The sequence below is a fragment of the Mauremys mutica genome, chromosome 5 (assembly GCF_020497125.1).
Source record: "Mauremys mutica isolate MM-2020 ecotype Southern chromosome 5, ASM2049712v1, whole genome shotgun sequence".
Classification (NCBI taxonomy): domain Eukaryota; kingdom Metazoa; phylum Chordata; order Testudines; family Geoemydidae; genus Mauremys; species Mauremys mutica.
The window spans coordinates 115,250,822-115,273,042 of NC_059076.1; the positions used below are offsets into that span (position 1 = coordinate 115,250,822).

At 40.1% G+C, this 22,221-nt stretch overlaps 1 protein-coding gene across 2 annotated transcripts in view; it reads left to right on the forward strand.

The window, feature by feature from the left end:
- Positions 1-470: 470 nt before the first annotated feature.
- The window catches only part of BOD1L1 (biorientation of chromosomes in cell division 1 like 1), a 51,112-nt gene continuing 29,361 nt past the window's right edge, over positions 471-22,221 (forward strand). For both annotated transcript variants that reach the window (XM_045019021.1, XM_045019022.1), the window contains exons 1-12: positions 471-671; positions 1,434-1,558; positions 2,960-3,150; positions 3,761-4,366; positions 4,838-4,987; positions 6,197-6,366; positions 7,733-7,862; positions 8,172-8,316; positions 11,527-11,602; positions 13,160-19,352; positions 21,238-21,305; positions 22,068-22,137. In XM_045019021.1, the coding sequence (XP_044874956.1) occupies positions 471-671; positions 1,434-1,558; positions 2,960-3,150; positions 3,761-4,366; positions 4,838-4,987; positions 6,197-6,366; positions 7,733-7,862; positions 8,172-8,316; positions 11,527-11,602; positions 13,160-19,352; positions 21,238-21,305; positions 22,068-22,137 (8,125 nt within the window). The remainder of the gene's footprint in view (positions 672-1,433; positions 1,559-2,959; positions 3,151-3,760; positions 4,367-4,837; positions 4,988-6,196; positions 6,367-7,732; positions 7,863-8,171; positions 8,317-11,526; positions 11,603-13,159; positions 19,353-21,237; positions 21,306-22,067; positions 22,138-22,221) is intronic.

Genomic DNA, 22,221 nt, shown 5'->3' on the forward strand with positions numbered 1-22,221 from the left:
CCCCTCCTATTTCTCTCCGGTGCGCGCTGCCAGGGCATCCCGGCGACCCGCATCGTGGCAGGCAGAGGCAGGGGCGGGGCGGGGATTGGAAGCGCCGCTAGCTCAACCGGCTGGTAAAGACGGCGCTGCTGCGCGCAGCGATGGGGCTGCGCCTGGGGAGGCCAGAGCCGGAGAGTTCGGCTCGGATGTTCCCGCCGTGGGACCAGGGGCAACGGCCGCTCCTCCCCATCGTCCCTTAAAGGGCTAGTAGCAGCGCCCCTCTCACTGTGCGAATCAGCCCCTACCCGCAGCCGTGGCGCCGCTCTCGGTCACTGCTCCTCCCCGCTCGTTGTCTCTCGCTTCCTCCCTCCGTTCCCTTTCACTTCCGGGGTCAGAGTTGCCGCGGCTGCTACTCGGTAACCAGCCTTTGCCTGGAGCCTGGGCAGCGGAGCCGGCAGCCGCCCGCGCTCTCTGAAGGCCCCGGTCCCCCCATGGCCAGTAACCCGCAGCCCCAGCCCCCGCCGCCACCGCCTCCTCCTCCGCCCCCACAGCAGCAGCCGCCGCTGCCCGGGGCCTCCGGAGGGGGCGGCGCGGTGGAGCCTGAGCTGGTGTCCGTGATCGTTAATCACCTGAAGAGCCAGGGGCTGTTCGACCAGTTCCGCCGAGACTGCCTGGCCGACGTGGACACCAAGGTACGGGGCGGGGCAGGTCTGAGGAGGGGGTGAGGGACACAGACCTGCCCCGGCTCTGCGGGAACATCCGCCTCCGCTGGCTGGGCTGGGGCCGCCCCGGTCGGGGGAGGGGGGCCGGCCGGCTGGCTGGCTGTCTCCTCGAGGCGCGCAGCAGGGTCCGCTCAGGTGAGCCGCGAGCGTTGCCGGAGGCGAGGCAGGGCTGCCCAGGGCACGGAGCCGGCGGCTGTTCGCAGCGTTGCGGAGACTCCTGCCTGGCTAGAGTGTCCGGGGAATATCGCTCCCCATGGGCAGGGGACACATCGCAGCCGCACATCAGCGCTTTGCCTCTTGCGCTAGACCGCTGACATCCTCGTTAGCGACAGATCCGTGGCGGTTCCATGTTCTGCCTGCCCAAGGAATGAGCTCTCCGGTGTGCTCCCCTCGAAATCAGTTACCAGTGACTGACTTCACTAAGATCCTGCCGTTTGTTTAGAGAGGCTGGTCAGTGGGCCCTGGTTTTAGAAGAACATGTTGTTTATGTAGGTTATATAAACATGCTTCCAATACGGGTCATAAAACGGTTATAGGTAAATAGGTTTCTGTAGATGGTCTTTGCCCATCAGAGGATGGCAGACTGTGTCCTGGTATTTGTATCGACTCAGCAGTTAAGATCTAGGGTTGTTTTTTTTAAGTTTCTCAGCTCTTGTTATTAGGAAAATGAGTTTAAAGCACCTCTTCTTCTTTTTTTTTTAACATCTATTCTCACTTTTTTTGCCATTTTAGCCTGCCTATCAAAATCTGAGACAACGTGTTGACAACTTTGTTTCCAACCACCTGGCAACTCACACTTGGAGTCCTCATCTCAATAAGAATCAGCTGAGAAATAATATTAGGCAGCAGGTTCTCAAGTAAGTCACAAGTTGAGTTAATATTCTGCTGTTTTAAAAGGTGAATGGAAACCTCCAATGACAGGTGAATGGAAACCTAATTAGACAAAGAAGTTCCACAACTTCTACGAAGAGAGAATATTTTCTTAGCTTGAAGGGTTGGCATTGCATCAGATTATAATAGTTAAAGTCAGTCGTGTGATATGTTGTAATAGCCTCACATGTAGGGATTCTAGCACTACTGCTACCTCATAAGTAGGTGATTCAGCAAGTTACTAGTTGTTGTTAGGTTTTGTGGGTTAAATATTTGGTTATTAATAGGATTGTGGATATGATAATCCATGTATGTAGAAGCACAAGTCAGTTACTCAAAGTCATGTTCACAAAACAAGAATTCTTAGACAGACATGATTTCTATAGACAGCAAAAAGTTTTGTAAGATTGCTGGTAAACAGTCATATCCAAATAACTTAGAATAAGCATTTACAGTGACCACACTTTGTGCCATAAACACATTTACCTCATTCTCCTCTGCCTAGTGTTGCCAGATACACTAATATAAGAAGCAGCCTAATGTTACTCCAGACTAACATGTGTAGATTAGGGGTGTCTTCCTGTCAACTTTAGTGACAGATGAGAAACTTGAGAACAAAAGTACTGGCTGTGTAAATAGTGAGCCTTTGCCACCTGTTGCACAAGTTAGTTGTAGGAATCAGCACTTGAGGATAGTGCAAAGACAAGTGTTTTGTAATTCAGACTTGATGAGACCTGGTTTCCATTTATGGTGTTAAGTGAGGTGTAGCCACAGACAGCCTATGCAGTTTTCTAGAGTGTGATGAACAAAAGATAGGCCATTAGGAAGCTAACTGATTCAACACTTAACCTTTCGATTTAAATACAGGTAAGTTAATTATCTGAACTCCACTGTTTAGTAGCTGTCACCTAATGCCATACTGAGAAATCTTGACATTGGGATTATGAAGACAAATGATATAGTGCTGACACATTCCAGGGTGCCCCTTCTGCATGGAATACCCTCCTCAAACTGATTTATAAAGATAAATACCCTCTTATCTAAGTCCCTGCCCAAAACCCACTATTATCGCAGTGCCTACAAGAAGTTAGCTATTGATGGCATGGTAGTATAGCTTTTATTACTATCTTTCATATTCTGCAAGCTTTTTTTTGGACAGGAACTGTTTATTCCTGTGTGTGTTGATAGACGTTTTGAGTACTACCTAGACACAAGTCCACTATGGGGGTTCCTGAAGCAAGTGAAAAAAAGTTACTTTCTGAGAACTTAGTGCTTTATTGGAAGTTGTGTGTGTGGAAGGAACACCCTTTAGATAAACCAGATCTGTTTAAGGTAGCTTGTGGGAATAAATTTCCTTATATTTAAATATTAAAATGATTTTGTTTCAGGTCTGGAATGTTGGAGTCTGGAATTGACAGAATTATTTCTCAGGTTGTGGATCCAAAGATCAACCACACATTCAGACCTCAGGTGGAAAAAGCTGTTCATGAGTTTTTAGCCACATTAAATCACAAAGAGGAAGCAAGCCCCAGTACAGCCCCTAGTGAGGAAAAAGCAGATGTTTCCATCACAGTACAAGGTATTTTGCCATTACTCTATGTTGTCTGTTTTCTACCTGGTTTTCTCCTCTTGGCAAGTGGTATTATTGATCATCACTAGTTCTGCTGTTAACACTAAATATTTGAGGTGTCAGTAAGATGAGCTTTGTGAGAGAGAACAGCCCAGGATACCGATTTGTTGCTGCTTTGAGGGGTGAGGAGAAGAGGCGACACTTATCACAATTTCACTACTACTTGAAGTTACAAGGAAATCAGTCTGTCCTAGAAGTGACAATCTCAAAGTTAAATACTGACGTTCACAACAGGATCAAGTAGGATCTAGGCTATGAAAGATGAGTAGCCAATTATGTACTGAGATGTAACTGTCTTAATGCAGTTTTTTTGTTTGGAAAGATTTTTGGGCATTTAGGCTGTCCTTAAGATACCTTAATTCTGTCCCTTCTGCATATGTATTATAATAGTCTAATTATTCAATTTTTCTCTTAACAGACTTCTGAGATTCGAGTTTAATTTGAAAAGTCCTTCCCCTTCAAAAATAATAACCAGTCAGTGTAGAAATATTTCTTTTTAACAAATGTTATGGAAAACTTGGTTAGCTAAAACGTTTTATTTCTTTTCTAATTCTTTAAGGTGTTTCTACTACTGCTCCTAGTGCTAATGTAGCTAGTGACGCCATGTCCATTTTGGAAACAATAACTTCTCTTAACCAGGAAGCAAGTGCTGCCAGGGCTTCAACAGAGAATACAAATTCCAAGAACAGTGACAGAACTTCAAAAAGATTCTCATCTCAACAGAGTGTTGATGGTAGCACAGAGAGAGAGCAAGACTTGCCAGACCAAGAGAAACCCATTTGTGATTCTTCAGAAGGAAGTGAAGCAGTTGCAAAGTGTGAAGATTTAAATGAACTCCCCTGTCCAAGTGAAGAAATCAAAAATTCAACAAAAGATGTTAACAATTTAATTCATCCAAGCAAAGAAATTCTACAGGAAAGTGATGACCAGAAAAGTAAATTAACAGATAAAGGTGACAGGAAACCAGAGAGCACCGAGAAAGGGGAAAGAAAAAAAGAGAAAAAAGAAAAGAATGACAAGAAGTTTGACCATTCAAAGAAGAATGATGATGCCTTAAAAGCAAAAGAAGAGAAGCAAGTGAAAGAGAGAGAGGCAGAATCAGTAAAACAGTTGGCTCCTGAAAAAAGCAGCAGTAAACACAAGATAACAGAAGGTGTAAAAGAAGGTATAGAAAAGGCAACTTAAAAAATATTGTGGGATGGAGGGACATTTTGTATTGGTGTGGAGGTTTTCAAAGGTGAATTTAGAAAGTGAAAAGATGTTGGGCCAATAATATTGTTAACTGTAGTCCCCTTTAACTAGCCATGGAACAGTAAGAGTATAAAGTCAACAGTAATGCTAGCTTTCCCCCACAAAGGCCAGAACCCTCATCTGAACAGGTGGACTTGTAAGAGAAGCCTAAATCTTGCTTACCTTACTAACACAATGTGAATAGCTCCATTGTAGTCAGTGGGGTTATACTTGTGGTTAAAGCAAACATTTGGTCTATAATTCAAACTGGGTTCAGAAATAATGTCTCTCTCCTGTGTACCAGAGTTTTAAAAATGACAAACTTTTCTTAGGAAATGAGCTAAACACATTGGTTTGATAAGTTGCATGGTATGACTCTTTTTTCTTCTTTTTTTTTTTTTTAAAGAACATATCTTGGAGGATTCAGACGTGGATTTACTCAGTGATATCACTGTTAGCTCTGTCCATACCAGTGACCTCTCTTCCTTTGAAGAAGAAAGTGAAGAGGAAGCTGTGGTTTCCGATAGCACTGAAGAAGGAGAGATCACATCAGATGGTAAAAATAATATAAAAAGAATACATTTGTTAGCAATATCCTGGCTGGTGTATTTCCCTGCCATTTGAATACATAGTACCTTACAGACTGATCTATTTTGAAGTATATTTTATCATACATGTGTAGGGTGATAATAGAGAATATTTCTTTTGGGGGTGGAATTCATAGCATTTCTGCTGTTAGTAAATAATAGTCAAAATAGATAATTTGGCATTTTAAAATAAAAAATATTTATATAGTCCAGTACTTTTAAAATTATTTTTTGTATATTATTTCAAGATGTAGTGGTAACACTTCATAAAAATGCCTTCTGATTTTTGTGCTGTTTTATTATTTTTTTCCCTTTTATGTGAAATTTGTGTAAATGCACATCTGCACTGCATGCTTCTTTCTGCAGCATGGGGAGTGCATACATAGGTTGCTCCCCTTAGTATGAATATAAATAGCAGTGTAGATTGTGAGCACAGCTTAGGTGAATTGAGTAGAGACATGCCTGAAGGTGTGGGTATGTACCTGAGTACATATCCTACAAGATGTCTATTTCCTCAAGCCTGTGTCTCCCTTATCTACATCTGCATGTAGATAAACATGCAACACTGCTGTTTTTAGTGATGTCAGGCTTACAGAAGACTACCGAAATGGTTCCAAAGCAGTCAATCCTACCCAGGAGAAAATTCTGTTGACTGCTGTTTTTAGCAGTGTAGTGTCCTGCTGTCTCCCTGCTGCCAGTGCCTTTCCCCACCACAGGGAACTGCTGGAGTCTTTCTCTGCTGTAGGAAAAGATTCTGGCAGGGAGAAGGCACCAGGGAATGACTCTGCCAGCACCCCACTGCTGGAGCCTTTCCTTGCTGCAGTGAAAGGCTCTGGGAGCTGTTGAAGCCTTTCCCTTAACTATGTTAAATGTCCTTAACTATGTTAAATGACACCTTTATAGTACCAAAATGGAATGAATTTTTAGATCTAATTGCTTCTCTCACTTTATGCAGTTTATTTATATTTTGCATTTTTCTCTCGACAATGTGAATGGATTGATCACTTCTCATACTTCAGTAACATTTGGCTGTAAACACTGAATTGGAATCTCTCTGAAACCATTTTTTTTAAAGGAAACATTTCTGTTTGGTCTTTTTATGGAAGTTCGTTTTTACCAAGCTTAAATTTTATTATAACAATGTCACTTAAATTTACGTCCGCTTTTTTACTGACTAGATGAAGAAGAGAAGAACAATCAGAGTAAAACAAAGCCTCAGACTAATGAAGTTTGCGATGGAAAAGCCAAACCTGTCCGTCATGCATATGTTCACAAGCCTTTTCTGTACTCCAAGTACTACAGTGATTCCGATGATGAACGGACTGTAGAGCAACACCGTCAGTCTATTGTAAGTTTCAATACAATCACTATTAACATTTTAACTCCATCTGATTGTTTTCTCAATACAAAAATTATGCCCTTTATTAATTTTTTTTTTTCCTGGACGCCGCTGATACTTCCATAGACTGTCTCCAGCACCATGTGATCTGTCAATATTTCATGGCAGTGATCCATTGACAGTCATTTTGAGAACTACTGGCTTATCTAACTATCCAGCTCCTCCTGTTTTACAACAAACTCTGGCTGATGATAATGTCAGATGAAGCACTGAGTGTGCGGTGTCTTCCCAACATCTCAGCAAAGGATGGGTTCTATTTTGGCTAACTGAGTAATTTGGAGAAGAATGAAGTGAAAGAGACTGCACAGATAGGGGAGTCTGGGGCCAGCAAGCTGAGTGTACTCTGCCAGTTGAGGGAAGGGGAAAGAGAAGAAATCCCTGATCTACCTACCACCATCTATCAAGGTGGATTGTACATATCTTTAATATATAACAAGAACTGGTACCTGTTTGGCCCCAACCATCTTCCTCACTCTTCTTCCATGTGATGCAGTTAGTACAGCCCTTCAGCTGCAGTAATTCCTGCTGTCTCTGACCAGCATGAGGGGGGAGAGCTGTTCAGGTGTACACGTTGGCCGGGTTGGAGGGCTGGGCTCTCATTTACATGTTATGGACATGTTCTTGGAGCAAGTCTCAAAGTCTTTGTGCCTGTTTCTTCACCTGTAGAATGGGGTAAAACCTTCCCATCTCAACCAGCAAATCTATTGAGTTTCTCATCCTCTACCACCCCACTCCCATCCCCTAACCTTTCCAGGATAGACTGGCTTGCTGGACTTCCATTTTATGCAGCTTGTCTGGGTTTCAGCACCACAATACTGCTGGGTTAAACTGGGCTCTGGGTGTGGCCATGTAATTCTTATGTACAACAAGAGTTGAGGGATGAAAGAAAAGAATTGTAAAGTTATTTGAAAGTGGAGGTAGCCTTGTCTAGTGGACTGAAATTGGGGCTGGGAACCAGGAACATCCTAGTATTAACGTAGTCTCTGACATGGAATCATAACCTCCGTGCCTGCTCATTCTCCACTTGCAGAATGGGGATAAAACCTTATAGGCTCGGGAAGGGGTTAATATCTCAAAGTATTTTATGAGGTTTACTTTTAACTAAAGTTTGTACAGCACTTTGTAAACTGTAAACAGCACTATTCGAGAACTTATTGATTTTTTTTTTTGCTCTTATACTGAAACGCTGAATTCTGCCAAGGTGTAGAAATTTACTTGTATAACGTTTTTTATTTTTTTTTAACAACTTCCATCATTCTTCATTTGGTTTAATGATACAAATAAATCACCTTTTTCATTGTTTTTCTGTCTGCAGGCCAGAGAAAAAGAAGAGAGACTCTTAAGGAGGCAGATTAATAGAGAGAGACTTGAGGAGAAGCGTAAACAGAAAGCTGCTGAGAAAACAAAGTCTCTGAAAAGTGGGAGTCAGGGTGCTGAAAGTGATGGTAAAATTACAAGTTAGACTTGGGTGTGTTAACCAAATAAGGTGAAATTCTGGTTCCATTGAAGTCATTGGGAGTTTTGCAGTTGACTTCAATATGGCCAGAATTTCACTCATAATATTATAACTAAGTACTGTAGTAACTAAAATATTGTGCAAAATTCCATATGTAACTTTGTCATGTCCACAGTGACATTCCTGAAACATAACAAAAAACAGGATTGGTAATTTCCAAACTGTTTACAATGTCACTTACAAAAATAATAAAAATATGTGCTTCTCAAACACCGTAACTGTTTGTTGTATATTTTAGGTAAAAGTGGCCTGAACTTGGAAGATTCTTCAACAAAAGATTTTGAAATGAAACTTACTGGTACCAGCATTAAGGATGTTCTTAAAGAACAGAAGTTTTTAGAAAAAAAAGTAGCCCTGAGCAGGAAAAGAAAAAGAGATTCAAGGTATTCCTTATATTTGTTTTTAAAGAAATTAGATTAATACATACTCACTTTTGCTTATAAAATAACTTCTCTTCATTTTTGCAGTCGCCACATACCTATTATAACAATTTCCCCTTAAAGCATGCAATAATATTTGGGGGATGTAAGCTTAATTTGAGACCAAAAAATGTGATTTATTTATTTATTTATTTATTTATTTATATTTAAGATATTTATTTTAATTTATCATGGGGTTTTCCCATTTAACTACTATGCTTCTAGTTTAATGTATTGATAACACCCTAGTAGCCAGTTCCTGCTATGTTACAGTAAAATTAAAGTGTGTATTCTGAATGCCTCTGATGACCTTTTTTTTTATGTGCATTTAAGTGTGTGTTTTTGTGATCCTTCTAATGTCAGACTTCCAGCCCCCAGCTCACCACCTCTCTCTCTCTTGGTTTCTCTCTCCAGTCCTAAATGCCTCTGAGCACGGTGGGTGTGGGAAGAGTGAATTAACCAGTGAAGTATGCCGAAGTGAATTAATGGTCTTCCACTGTCAATTCAATCGATAACGCAACCAGACTAATTCATTGCCTGATTATGTATATTTCTTTTAACCTTTCACAAACTTTCAGTTTAAAACATACAATGAAAATAAAAGTGTATGAGGTGTAATTGAGGCTGAGAAATTCACCACTTGGTAATCATGAAGTGGAGAGTTAAGCCTGAGATTTGTACTTTAATTCTTTCCCCTTGGGCTTATGCCTTACTAATTGTTTTAATATAAATTATGTATTAATTAATATAGTCATAGAACCATAAAAATGTAGGACTCAGAGACCTTAAGAGGTCATCTAGTCCAGTGGTTCTCAGCCAGGGTTCTGGGACCCCCTTGGGGGCTGCAAGCAGGTTTCAGGGGAGCCACCAAGCAGGGCCAGTATTCGATTTTTCTGGGGCCAAGGGCAGAAAGCTGAAGCCCCATGCCATGGGGCTGAAGCCTGGGGCCCTGAGCCCCACCACCTAGGGCTGAAGCTGAAGCCTGAGCAACTTAGCTTCGTGGGGCGGCATGGGGCTGATTGCTACCCTCTAATGCTAACCCTGGCTTTTATATATGGCAGATATGGGCCATGGAGTTTTTATAATATGTTGGGGGGACCTCAGAGAGAGAGAGAGAGAGATTGAGAACCCCTGATCTAGTTTAGCCCCCTGTGCCAAGACAGGACCAAGGATACTTAGACCATCCCTGACAAGTGTTTGGAGGTTTTAAAAAACAGGTTTGACAATGATGAGGATTCTGCAGCCTCCTATAGAAGCCCATTCTAAAGCATAACTACCCTTACAGTTAGAAAGTTTTTTTCCTAATATCTAACCTAAATCTTCCTTGCTGCAGATTAAGCTCACTATTTCTTGTCCTATTTTCATGGAGATGAAGACCAATTGATCACAGTTCTCTTTATAACAGCTCTTAACACATTTGAAGACTATTAACAGTTCCCTCCTCAGTTGTCTTTCTCAAGCCTAAACATGCCCAGTTTTTTTAACTCTTCCTCATGGGTAAGGTTTTCTAAACCTTTTATCATTTTCGTTGCTCTCCTATGAACTCTCTAATCTGTCCACATCTTTCTTAAAGTTTGGCACCCAGAACTGAACACAGTATTCCAGTGGAGGCCTCACCAGTACCAAGCAGAGTGGGACAAGTACCTCCTTTGTCTTGCATATAGCCCTCCTCTTTAATACACCCCTGAATTATATTAGCGCTTTTCGCAACTGCATTGCACTGTTGGTTTATATTCAATTTATGGTCCACTATAACCCCCAGATCCTTTGCAACAGAACCACACGTAGCAAGTTATTCCCAATTTTGTAGTTGTGCATTGGAATTCTTTCCTTCTTAAGTGTCTCTATTGAATTTCACCTTGTTGGTTTCAGATTAATTCTACAACTTGTCAGGGTTGTTGTAAATTCTAATCTGTCCTGTAAAGTGCTAGCAATCCCTTGATTTCATCCACAGATTTTATAAAATGCTCTCCGCTCCACTATCCAGATAATTAATTAAAATAGTCAATAGTACTAAATCCAAGACAGACCCTTTCGGGACCCTATTAGATATGTCCTCCCGGTTTGACAGAAACCTACTGAAAACGCTCTTGAGTACACTTGAGTCTTTCAACCAGTTGTGCACCTGCAATATGCTAATTTAATCTAGACCACATTTCCCTTGTTTGCTTATGAAAATGCAACTGTGTGAGAAGCCTTGCTAAAACCAAGATGTATCATGTCCACAGCTCCCCCCAGCCCACCCCATCCACTAGGCCAGTAACCCTGTCACAGAAACGTATTAGATCAGTTTGGCATGGTTATTACTTATTACCCTATCCTTTAGGTGTTTACAAATTGATTGTTTTATAATTTTGTTCCAGTATCTTTCCATGTGGTGAAGTTAGGCTGACAAATATATAATTCCCCGAGTCCTCTTATTTTAAGATAGGTACCTATGTTTTCCCTTCTCCTATACCTGGGGACTTCACCCATTCTCCATGACTTCTCAAAGGTAATTGCTAAGGCTTCTGAGATTGCTTCAGCTAGTTCCTTAAGCTGTATTTCATCAACCCCTGCTGACTTAAATGCATTTAATTCATCTAAATATTCTTTAACATGTTCTTTCCCTATTTTGACTTGCATTCCTTCCTCCCAATGCATGGTGCAGCGCAAACTGGAATGTTTTATGCATCCTTACAAAGAGTATCAGTACAGTCTCCAGATTTGGCTTGATTTTTAAGTCTCGAGACATACATAAGAAGCCAAGTTTGTGGAATATCAATTCAGTATTTTAAAAATTCTTTTCTGTAGAAAGCAGTAGAGTAAGGATACAGGGAGGGATGTTTGTTTTCGCCTGTGCAGTGGTCCTCTTTGCTCATCCAAGTTACAGGGGACACCTAGTCATACTTAACAGTACTAATACTTGTGTAGTACTTTACATTTCAAAGCACTGCACAGACATTAATCTTCACAGCACATCTGTGAAGTAGGTAAGTATTGTCGCCGTTTTGCATATGGAGAAACAAGCTTACTGTGTTAAATGACTTGCCCAAGGTTATGCAGCAAGTTCTTGTTAGATGCTTTAGTGTGCAAATGTCTATTTTTTCTTAGTTTAAAAACTGATCATCTGTGAGTCGATGAGTTAGACTAAATTGTTACGACATTTTTCTAATGCTTTGACTATCTATTTAGGCATGTTGAAGATAGTTGGGAAAAGAAATATGAGCATCCTGAAGAAGATTCCAAAGAAACACAAAAGACAAGTGAGGTTTGTGTCATAGATCAACTAGTAAACTTTATTTTAAATTTCATATCAAAACATCTTTGTTTTACTGTACAGAAATTATCAAATGTCTCTAATCTCTTATCATTTTTAATTGGAAAAATGATTATCTGTATATACTAAATTTCTCTACTACTAGATTAATCTTTATGAATTATTTTTCCCTGTAATTCTTTCTCTTGGTTTAATTGTCTAGCCTTGTTGTTTTAGTAATGCTGCTTTGCAGCTTTTTAGCACAGCTAATATAGAAAACCTTTGTAGTGTTTCAATAAGTAGGAGTTAGGGAGATTATATTATCTCTGTATTCAACATTGATGGAATACTGTGTCCAGTCTGGCATTCATACTTCAAGAAAGACGTTGAAAAATTGGAGAGGGTTCAAAGAAGAGCTCTGAGAATTATAAAAGATTTGGTAAGCGTGCCTTTTAGGAGAGATTCAAGAAGTTTCATTTGTTTAGCTTATCAAAGAGAGGGTTAAGGGGTGATTTTGATCAATTTATGGATGGGGAACAGAAATTTTGATAGGGCTCTTCTTCTAGCAGACAGATTGCCAGAAAACACAGATTTTACTGTATCTTTATCAACCGGAAAACTCTATTAATTGGCATTTCTGATCTTCAATAGGGTTGCCAGGTGTCCGTTTTTTCACCGTACACCTGGTCAAAAAGGGATCCTGGCAGTGCCGATCAGCACCGCTGACGAGGCTATTAAAAGTCCGGTTGGTGCAGGGCCAGCAGGCTCCCTGCGTGGCTCCGCATGGCTCCTGGAAGTGGTGACATGTCCCTGCTGCTCCCAGGCAGAGGAACGGCCACGGGGGTGCTGGGCACTACCCCTGTCCCGAGCGCTGGCTCCGGAGCTCCCATTGGCTGGGAACTGTGGTCAGTGCGAGCTGTGGGGGCCGCACCTCCGCCTAGGAGCAGCAGGGACATGCTGCCACTTCCAGGGAGCCATCCGAGGTGAGCACCTCCCGGATCCAGCACCCCAAAAGCCCTTGCCATGCCCCTGTCCCGTGCCCCCTCCTTTACCCAAACTCCTTCCCAGAGCCTGCACACACACCCCACCCACCGCCCAATCCTGAGCCCCCTCCCACACCCAAACTTCCTCTCTATTAGTTAACCGGAATTTTTGACTTACCAGCACTCTCCATTCCCTCAACATGCTGGATAACAAAACTTTTACTGTAACAACATTTAGTGGCTGGAAATTGAAGCTTGTCAAAATCAGACTGGAAATAAGGTGCAATTTACTAATAGAGTGATTTAACCATTGGAACAATTTACTAAAGGTGGTGAGATTCTTCATCACTAGAAACTTTTAAATCAAGATTGGATTTATTTTAAAGATAACCTCTAGTTCAAACAGGAAATAATTCAGGGAGGCCTGCTAATTCTGATTATTATTTCATATTTGTACCTATTGGGAGGGGGGAATTAATTTTGGGTATTACAAGAAATATTATGTAACTAATTATTTCAAAGATCTAAATTAAGATGATAAATGGATTCCTCAGTGTAGTGAATGTACTGATTTTTGTTGTTTTAGACCTGTGAAAAAATCTCTTCAAAGGAGCTGAAGCATAATCATGGAAAAAGCGAAGTGACTAAGCCTGTTAGAAGAATTTCAGAGTCAGTACATTCAACTGAGGAAAGCAAAAATGATCCTAAAGTGGAAAGAGAACATAAAAGAAAAACATCTACCTCTCTTCAGATAGAAGGAACGCAGCAGGACACAGAAACAAGAGATTCCAAAAAGCAGCTGGAGAGAGCTGAGATTAGTACTGATGAACTGCAGAAGCAGAAATATGCCTTTAAAAATGAAAAACATCTGAAAAAAGATGATACAGAAATTCAAAATTTGAGAATTGTTCCCAAGAAAGAAATCAAATCATTTAGAGATAAAAATGAAAAAGAAAGAACTCTTTCAGAAGATAAATTGTTAGTAAAACATAAATATAAAGGAGACAGTGTACATAAAGTAAGTGATGACATTGACCTCCATTCTTTTGAGAGAAGCTTGAAAGGTGAGGATAGTGTTCAAAAACATAATCAACAAACAAAGGTTCCATCAGATGATAAATCTGAAAGAAAAAATAAACACAGAAGTGAAAGGAAAATATCAACAACTAGCAAAGATGGAAAAAATGTTTCTGAATACACTTTAAAAAATGAAGAAATGTTGCGTAAAGAAAATAACAAAAAAGACAGACACATTTCAACAGAAAAGTCAAGAGCGGAATACAAGACCAAAAGGTCATCAAGTGATTCTAGGCCACAGAAGGATTCTCAGGGTAATTCTAAGCAACTTGTTTCTTCATCACAGAGAAGGAGTGAAAGCTATTCAGAAGATAAACATGAAATAGAATCAACTAATTCAGATAGTAATTTAAGGCAAGAAGATAGTATTCACAGAGAGAGACGAAGATCGAAGAGCTTCTTAGAAGACAAGTTTTTGTTAAAGTCTAAATCTAAGTGTCATAGTAAACAATCCAAACCAATTGAAACAGAATTACAAGAAAGTTTTACAAAACACGAGACTGTTCAGAAACCAGACAAAGATAAGAACATGGAAGAGAATGACACAGATAAACAACGCAAATCCAAGAATGAAGATAAAGTTTTTGAAGAAAGCATTGTTGATTTTGAGCTGGAAAGTGGGATGCACTCAATTTATAGTTCACAAAAAGACATTAGTCACAGAGTTAAGTTACAAGCAGGCGAAAAGGTTACTGTAAAAGAGAAAAATAAGAGTGATAAAGATTTAAGTTATTCCAAACTAGAAAGAAAGCTGTCAGTAGAAGGTCACAAAAGCAGAAACTTAAAGCATAGCAATAAGGAAATGAAGAAGAAGGAAGAGAGTAACAAATTGGAGGACAAAGATATTAAAGAAATAGACGGTAGCCATGAAAAGGTACAAGGGATTATGGATAAAAAGTCAAGTAAGAAATTATCTTGTGAAAATAAAAAAGGAAGCTTGTCAGCCCATGAAATGACAATGGAAGAGGAAAAATTAGCAACTGATATATTTGTAACCAGTCATATTCCAGCCACTCAAAGACCAATCAGGGCTAGTGATGACTTGTTACATTCTGAACAAGGAGAAGAGCCAATGGAAGTTGATTCAGAACAGACATACACAAAGGTACATGAAGCATCTAAAATTGAAGAAAAAAGTAGTAGTAATTCACTACTAGACGTGGACTCTGAAAATACTGCTAAAGAAAATATGAACCTACATAGTTCAAAAAATGAATTAAGAAACAGGTTGGTGGATTTTGAAGCATGTGTATCAGAGTTTCCAGCTGACAGAAATTCTGAACAAACCATTGAACATGAAAAAAATCCTATTGAAGGAGTTGATGCACTAGATACTATGTCCAAACAAGCTTCTGAGGAGCAAGGACCCATTAAACAGGGGGCATATCAAATGAACATTGTATATGAAACAAGTGGCAGAATTTTACTTAATGCTCCTATTAAGGAGCAGACTTCAGAAGATGCCAGACAACCAAAAAAATTAAACAAAGTCAATCCTATTGAAGAAAGTCTTTCTTTAGCAATTAATTCATCCAGACAAGATGCTTCCCATAAAAAATCCATGGATATATGTATCTCAGACTTCACAGACTCTTTGCCTAATGTAGCTAAAGAGGAATCTCATACTTCAGATAAGATTTGTTTGAAGAAAGACTCCTTTATTTTAGACAATAATGCAACACAAACTGCATATGTGGAACAACATGGTAGCCCTGTGCTAGGTTGTGTTATGAAAGAAGCTGAGGTCACCATGATAAACACTGAAAAAAAAGATGGTGAGACTCGTCTAATTGGTGAACAAGCAGTAGAAGAAAACATGGGTGATGTAAGTATACAAGAAGGTTATGATCAAGTGACTATGTTAGATAGTGTGCAAGGAAGAAATGCATATAATGTAACTGGTGGAATAAAAGGCAAAAGCTCGATGACTCACCAAGCTGCAGATCATGGAGGTATAAGTATGAAAAAATCTGTCTTGATGAACCTGGGGAAAAAAGAAAGTTATGATAACTTAAATATAGGCGCTGCTGCAAAGGAAGAAAAGGGTACCATGGTGGACATTGTCAAAAAGAGTGAAGGACATGATATGGGTGACATGGTAGAATCTTCTTTGTTGCTAGTGCCAATGAATGTTATAAGAGTTCCAGAAGAAATAATTAAAGACTCTTTTATAGTTAGTGGAGCAGAAGAAGGTGATGGCATAATAACTGACACTGAAGATAAAAGTGAAAGCAATGTAGTGGGCACCAGTGCAGGAAGTGTTGATCACATATACAACAGGCTAGAAACAACTGAGGCCACTGCAATAGGAACTAGCACAGAGAAAATGATTGAGAGCACTGTAATGGCCACTAGTACAGGAGAAGGGAAAAGTGAGGGTGCTGCAATACACTCTGAAAAAGAAAGTGATGCCACAACCACTTGCTCAGAAGAAGAAAGTGAAGTTACTTTAATCTGCACAAGCATAGAACCCGATGAAGGTTTCACAAGTATATGGGCGAAAAGTAACAAAGGTGTCAGTTTCAGCACAGAAGCAGATGGTGAGTGTACTGTTGCAGCAGCTGAAGAAGGTGGCGGTATTGTCACTGGAGGATTTGCAGAAACGGAAAGTTTCCTGACTAGTACAAAGGAAGGAGAAAGTGGTGAGTGCACCATGATTTATACAGAAGAAAATGGTAAAGATTCAGTCAATGCAGGCAGAATAGAAATTGAGGATAATGTGAACAGTGCTGGGACAGAAGAAAAAGATGATGCTGTAACTAGTGCAGGCTCGGAAGAGAAGTGCAAGACTTCAACTTGTAGACATACAGGCAAATTTGAAGGTTCTGTTACCTGTATAGGTGAAATTGAAAGTGATGGTGCTGTAACCAGTGCAGGCACAGAAGCAGGTGAAGGATTCATGAGCAGCAACAATTCAGATGAATGCCAGAGCAATGTAACTGGTGCTGACCAGCTAAAAGAAAGTGAGGGTGCTGTGACTTGTACAGGTGCAGAAGAAAAAGGTCATGGCTTCATAATTGGCTCAGTGGATGCACAGGAAGACAGTGCTGTAACTGGTGCATGTGTTGAAATGGTCATGAACAACAATACCATGAGTGGAACAAGTGCTGACAAAGGTGAAGATATTGTAAATGGTGAAAGTGCAGTGACCAGCACAGGCATAATAGGAGAAGATGATGCTGAGACTGCAGCAGTCTGCACAGGACTAGAAGATAGCAATGAAGGTTTTGCAGTTGGCTTAGACGTAGAAAAATGTGAAAGTGCAATGGACAGTACAGAAGCAAAAGAAGAAGCTACTATCACTATGATCAGCATAGGGCCTTGTGACGATGAAGGCTTTGTGACTAGCACAGGTGCAAAAGAAGAGGATGAAGAAGGTGAGGGTATTGTGACCAGTACAGGAAGAGGAAATGAAGAAATAGAGCATGCTTCAACCTGTGCAGGAATAGAAGGTGAAAGTGCACTCATTTGTATAGCATCAGAAGAAGGTGAAAGTTCCATTATCTGCATACAAGTAGAAGCTGAGTCTGGTATGGCTGCCACAAATCTAAATAAAGATGGGGTTGACAGCAATACTGGTACAAAGAAAGAAGCTAATGGTGGCATCTGCAAAAGTGCAGTGGGGATAGTTGAGAGCAGTGTGACAAGTGCAAGTATAGCAGATGACACTCTGACCCCAAATACAGAAGAAGATGAGGATGCCATGATGTCTCTAGATGTTGAAGCGTATGAGGGTCCCATGACTAGTGTAGTGACAGAGAAAGATAAGAGTCAGTCTGCTGCTGCAGCTCAAGAAAAGAATGACAGTAGTGCCGATGGAAGTCATGGCAGAAAATGTGAGGGTCCCATAACCAGTGCAGTCACAAAGAAAGATGAGAGTCCTCCTTCTACTGATGAAGAAAAAGCTAAAGGTGACGTGATCTCTACCAGTACCGTAGAAGAAGATGTTGCTCCCATGCCATGTTCAGCCACAGAAATTGAAGGTTCCCTCACTGTTGCAAGAACAGATGAAAATGAAAGTACTGTGGTCTTAACAGACAGAGAAGAATTTGAGGCTCCTATGCCTAGTACAGCCACAGAATTCAAAGATAATACATACGCTGCCAGCAGTAAACAAGCAAAAGATGAGTGTACAATGATTTCCACTAGTATCATGGAAGAATTTGAAGCTCCCATGCCCAGTGCAGCTATGGAATATAATAGTCAGGTCACTGCTGCAAGAAAAGAAGTGAATGAGAGTACTATGTTTTGTATAGACATGGAAATATATGAGGTTGCCATGCCCAGTGCATCCAGTGCTAGAGATGATGGAAATCATCCAACAGCAAGTGGCAAAGAAGAAAAAGATGAGTGTGCTATGATTTCCACAAGTATAATGGAAGAACAAGTGATCCTCGTGTCCAGTGAAGCCACAGAGGATAGGATTCAGCATGTTGCTGCAGGCACAGAAGAAAAAAGTGACACTGCCATTATCTCCACAAGTATGGAATATTTTGAGGCTCCTATGCCCAGTGCAGCCACGCAAGATGAGGATCAACTCACTGCTTCAGGAACAGAAGGAAGACTGGAGGCTGCCATGATCACCAGAAGTGGGACAGAAGAATGTGAGATAGTCCTGATCAGTGCAGCCACACAAGCTGAAAGTCAACTCATTGCAGCAGAAACAGAAGAAAAAGATGAGGGTTCCATGATCACCCCAAATGCAGCAGAAGAATGTGAGGTTGAGACCAGTGCAGCGAGAGATGAGCAGCGTGAACTAACTGCTCTAAACACAGAAGGAAAAAGTGGTGGTTCTATGATTATTGTTAGAAAGGTGGTAGAATGTGGGGCTCCAATGCTGAGAGTTGCCAGCAGCAATAAAGATCAACACATTGCTTCAAGTATAGAAGATAAAGAGGAAGGTGCTGTGATCACTCTCAGTACAATGGAAGAATGTGACAGTCTTTTCACCTTCTCGGTCATAGAGGAAAGTCAGCTCATTGCTGCAAACACAGAAGTAAAAGATGAAAATGTCATCTTTAATAGTACCAAAGAAATTGAATGCATCCTGTCCTCTACAGGCACAGAAAAAAGTGATAGTTCTTTGCCTATGGGTGGTAGAGAAGGAGATGAATGCATATATAGGGGAGAAAAGGAGATTCATGAGGATGCTGTGATGGGAGAATCAGTAGTAGCTAAGATCACATCAGACACTGAAGTTGCAGAAACCGCTGAGACTACAGTGAACCTCATAAGTGTAGATGAAGCCCTCTGTATGGAAATTAGTACAGAGTCTACAGTCCTTGTTAGCCCTTCTACAGAGATGGGTGCAAGTGGTGAAAGAACTGAAGAGTATATTCCATATGTGGAAGTTACATCAGAACCTTGTATTCCTTCAGAAGAAGCAAAGAGGAATGATCATTTTAAAAACATAGACAATAATGTTAACAGTAGCTTATTATTAGGAAGTGACTTTTCTGAAGCAAGGACTTCACCTCCTAGGGCACAAACTCTTCCGCTAGTTTCTGAACATGAAAGCAAATTAACTGTAAATACCAATCAGGGTGAAATAACTGTAGAAGCAAAACTGGGAGAAAAGAGTGACTTCCCTGTGTCACATATGGATAAACAATTTGAGAATGATGGCAAAAGGAACACCGTGGAAGTAGATGATAACCTTGGAATCGAAGTTTCTTTTCAACAAAATACAAGCTTCAGTTCAGGTAAGGTTTTCTTTCTCTTCCCTTCCGCACCCCCTTTGATTTATAAACTGCATGTACCTAACATACTTTTGTAGTTCCTGAATCTACATATGTAGGGGAAATTCTGTTGAAACGCCCTATAATGGTCTGTCTGGTACTGATGGATCTTTTGAGAAGGGTGTAACACCTCATGAAAATCAGCCTCTCCCATTAAGGCCCGGTCTACACTGGGGGCAGGGGCAGAGATCGATCTAAATTACGCAACTTCAGCTACGAGAATGCGTAGCTGAAGTTGATGTAACTTAGATTGACTTCCTTTGCGTCCTTGCGGCGAGGGGTCGACGGGGAGCACGTTCGGGGATCGATGTATTGCATCTGGATGAGACGCGATACATCGATCCCCGATAGATTGATCACTACCCGCCAGATCAGCGGGTAGTGTAGACATACCCTAAGTAAGGTCTCTTTCCTGTCTACTGACTTACACAGTCACAGAGGCTCACAATACAGCCGCTCAAATATTACCTTCAATATGGGATTACAGATGTTATGAATGAAATTAATGCATGCAGCAACTGACAAGCATTCAGTAAAGTCTCAACACATTCTTATAATTCATACTACTTTTAACAATGGTAACACACATGTGATTCCAGCTATATATTTGTCAGTGGTCAGCTGAGACATGGGGACCTCGACATGAACTGCTAGCATCAGAGTTACTTCAGTGCAGACTCAGAAGAAATTGGGCTGTAAAAGAAAGAAAGCTCTCAGATATACTATATCTTCATTAATAGTAAAGGAAACAGAAAATACTGGTCAAGTAATTTTCCTTTTATAAATGCTTTCTTCTTCTTCTCAGGTTTTCTCACTAATAAAGATACAATGTTTAATGTATTTCTTCTAAGACACATTTTTTTCCAGAAAATATGTCAAATTGACAAACCTGAAGACTGAAGTTCACTATGTATAGAATAGGGACAAGCATGGGCCATGACAATGCAAACTACCACTCATTGCCCTGCAAATCTTCCTCAACCCTGTCTCCCCTGGGGAATACTGGGTAGTCCAATCTTCCTATTCAATTTTTGTTCTCCACTGAAACAGCCTACATGGATGCCAGTTGTACTCATTTTATTTGGTGGACTGCAACCAGTGAGTCATTTCACATAGATCATCAAGCAGCCTTCAGATGATAATGACTTTTGGTTAACACGATTTTCAAAAATGAGTTCCTGAAGACTTCAGAATCCATATTTAGATGTGTAATTAATTGACCTGATTTTCAGAGGCGTGGAGCACCTTGTGGCTCCCATTTGAAGAGTGTGTCGGGGGGGTAGGGGGGAGACTCTTCAGGATCTTGCAAAAAGACAATCATTATATTAGTTGGAGCTATTGAATATTTAGCCTCTCTGAAAAGCTGGTCATTTATTTGGATGCCTAATTATGGACTTAAACTCTTAACTTTAGGCACCTTTTAAAAAAAATAATAATAATCTCGATTTATGTCCCTTAGTGCAACTCCTGAGCTATCTAGTGACTCATACAGTTTTAGTGGTCTGTTTAGATTTTTACATAATGAAGTCTGATATTACTAACAGTATTTAAAATAAAATATTGAATATTTTCCATAATTTTGGAAATCAAGCATCAAAATTAAGCTGAGAAAAACCTGGGATCCAATGTTCTCTACCCCAACTCTCCCATCAAAAAGTAAAAAAGTGGATGGGAGAGCGAACTTTATTTTGTGGGGGACAGATTATTTTCAAAATGATTAATTCATTTCATCACTGGGGTAGCTACATCAGATGCCTCAAGTTTATATGATGTTCCTGGGGAACAGCAGTCCTATTGCGATTCTATACAAATTAATAAAATAATTGTTAATCTACTTATATTTCATCAGGCAAGAAAGAAACTTTACCAATCTTGGCTGAAGAACTGGAACTGAAAACGAACTTGAAAACTGAAGAGGTATTTTGAAAATAGCGATAACATTCTCTCCTGTGTAGTTGTGCACAATCTTAAATTGAAATTTCTTTTTTTATATTTATTACTATTTAAATAGAATGTGAATATGCTTATTATGATAAATAGTTTTTCTGAACATACTTATGCATGCATACATTTTATAATCCTTAATATCCATTAGTTAGGTATTTTGAAATGAACAGATGCTATTGATCATTTTCTCTGCTCCACGTTTTTATGCTGAGCTGCAAAATCACTTGTTTTAAGAGAAATCCAGGGAAGACTGGAAAAATTGACTGTCTAAGGAAGATATTTTTATTGCCACAACAGCTACATACTCTGGTGATAACTACTTTAGAAGAACTTGTAGATGGAATACACCACTAATCTAGATTTATACTAAAGTACCTTCAGAGAACTTCACATATAGGGAGAATAATCCCTCGAAACTGCATCTGGATTTCAAGTGATTTCTCTTGAGATCTCTACATTACAATAATCCATTGTTTCTGTGGCAGATTTAACAGTTAAGTAGAACTAATGGTGCTGTACTTTTTGGTTATATAATACTGCTAATCCCCACTACTAAGCTAATATGATGTATCAATATTTGATTGAAAAGCTGTTTAAAATCTTGTAATTCAAAGCTCTCTCGACTGCTTCGCTGAGGCTATACAGTGATACCTGTTACTATGGATACGAGACAGGGTTTTTTTTTCCCCCATAGACCTGAAGTATTTTGTTTCCTTTGTATGCTGTTTTTAGCCACAAAAGTCTAGAAGTCCAACAAGGGAAGAACTGCATGAGGAGCCTCATATTGAAGAGTGTCTAAAAGGTAGATTTATTTTGTTGTGGCTTAGTACGTCTGTTTGGCACTGGTGCAACCAGTACTGAAATATTTTGTACAGTTCTCAGGTCC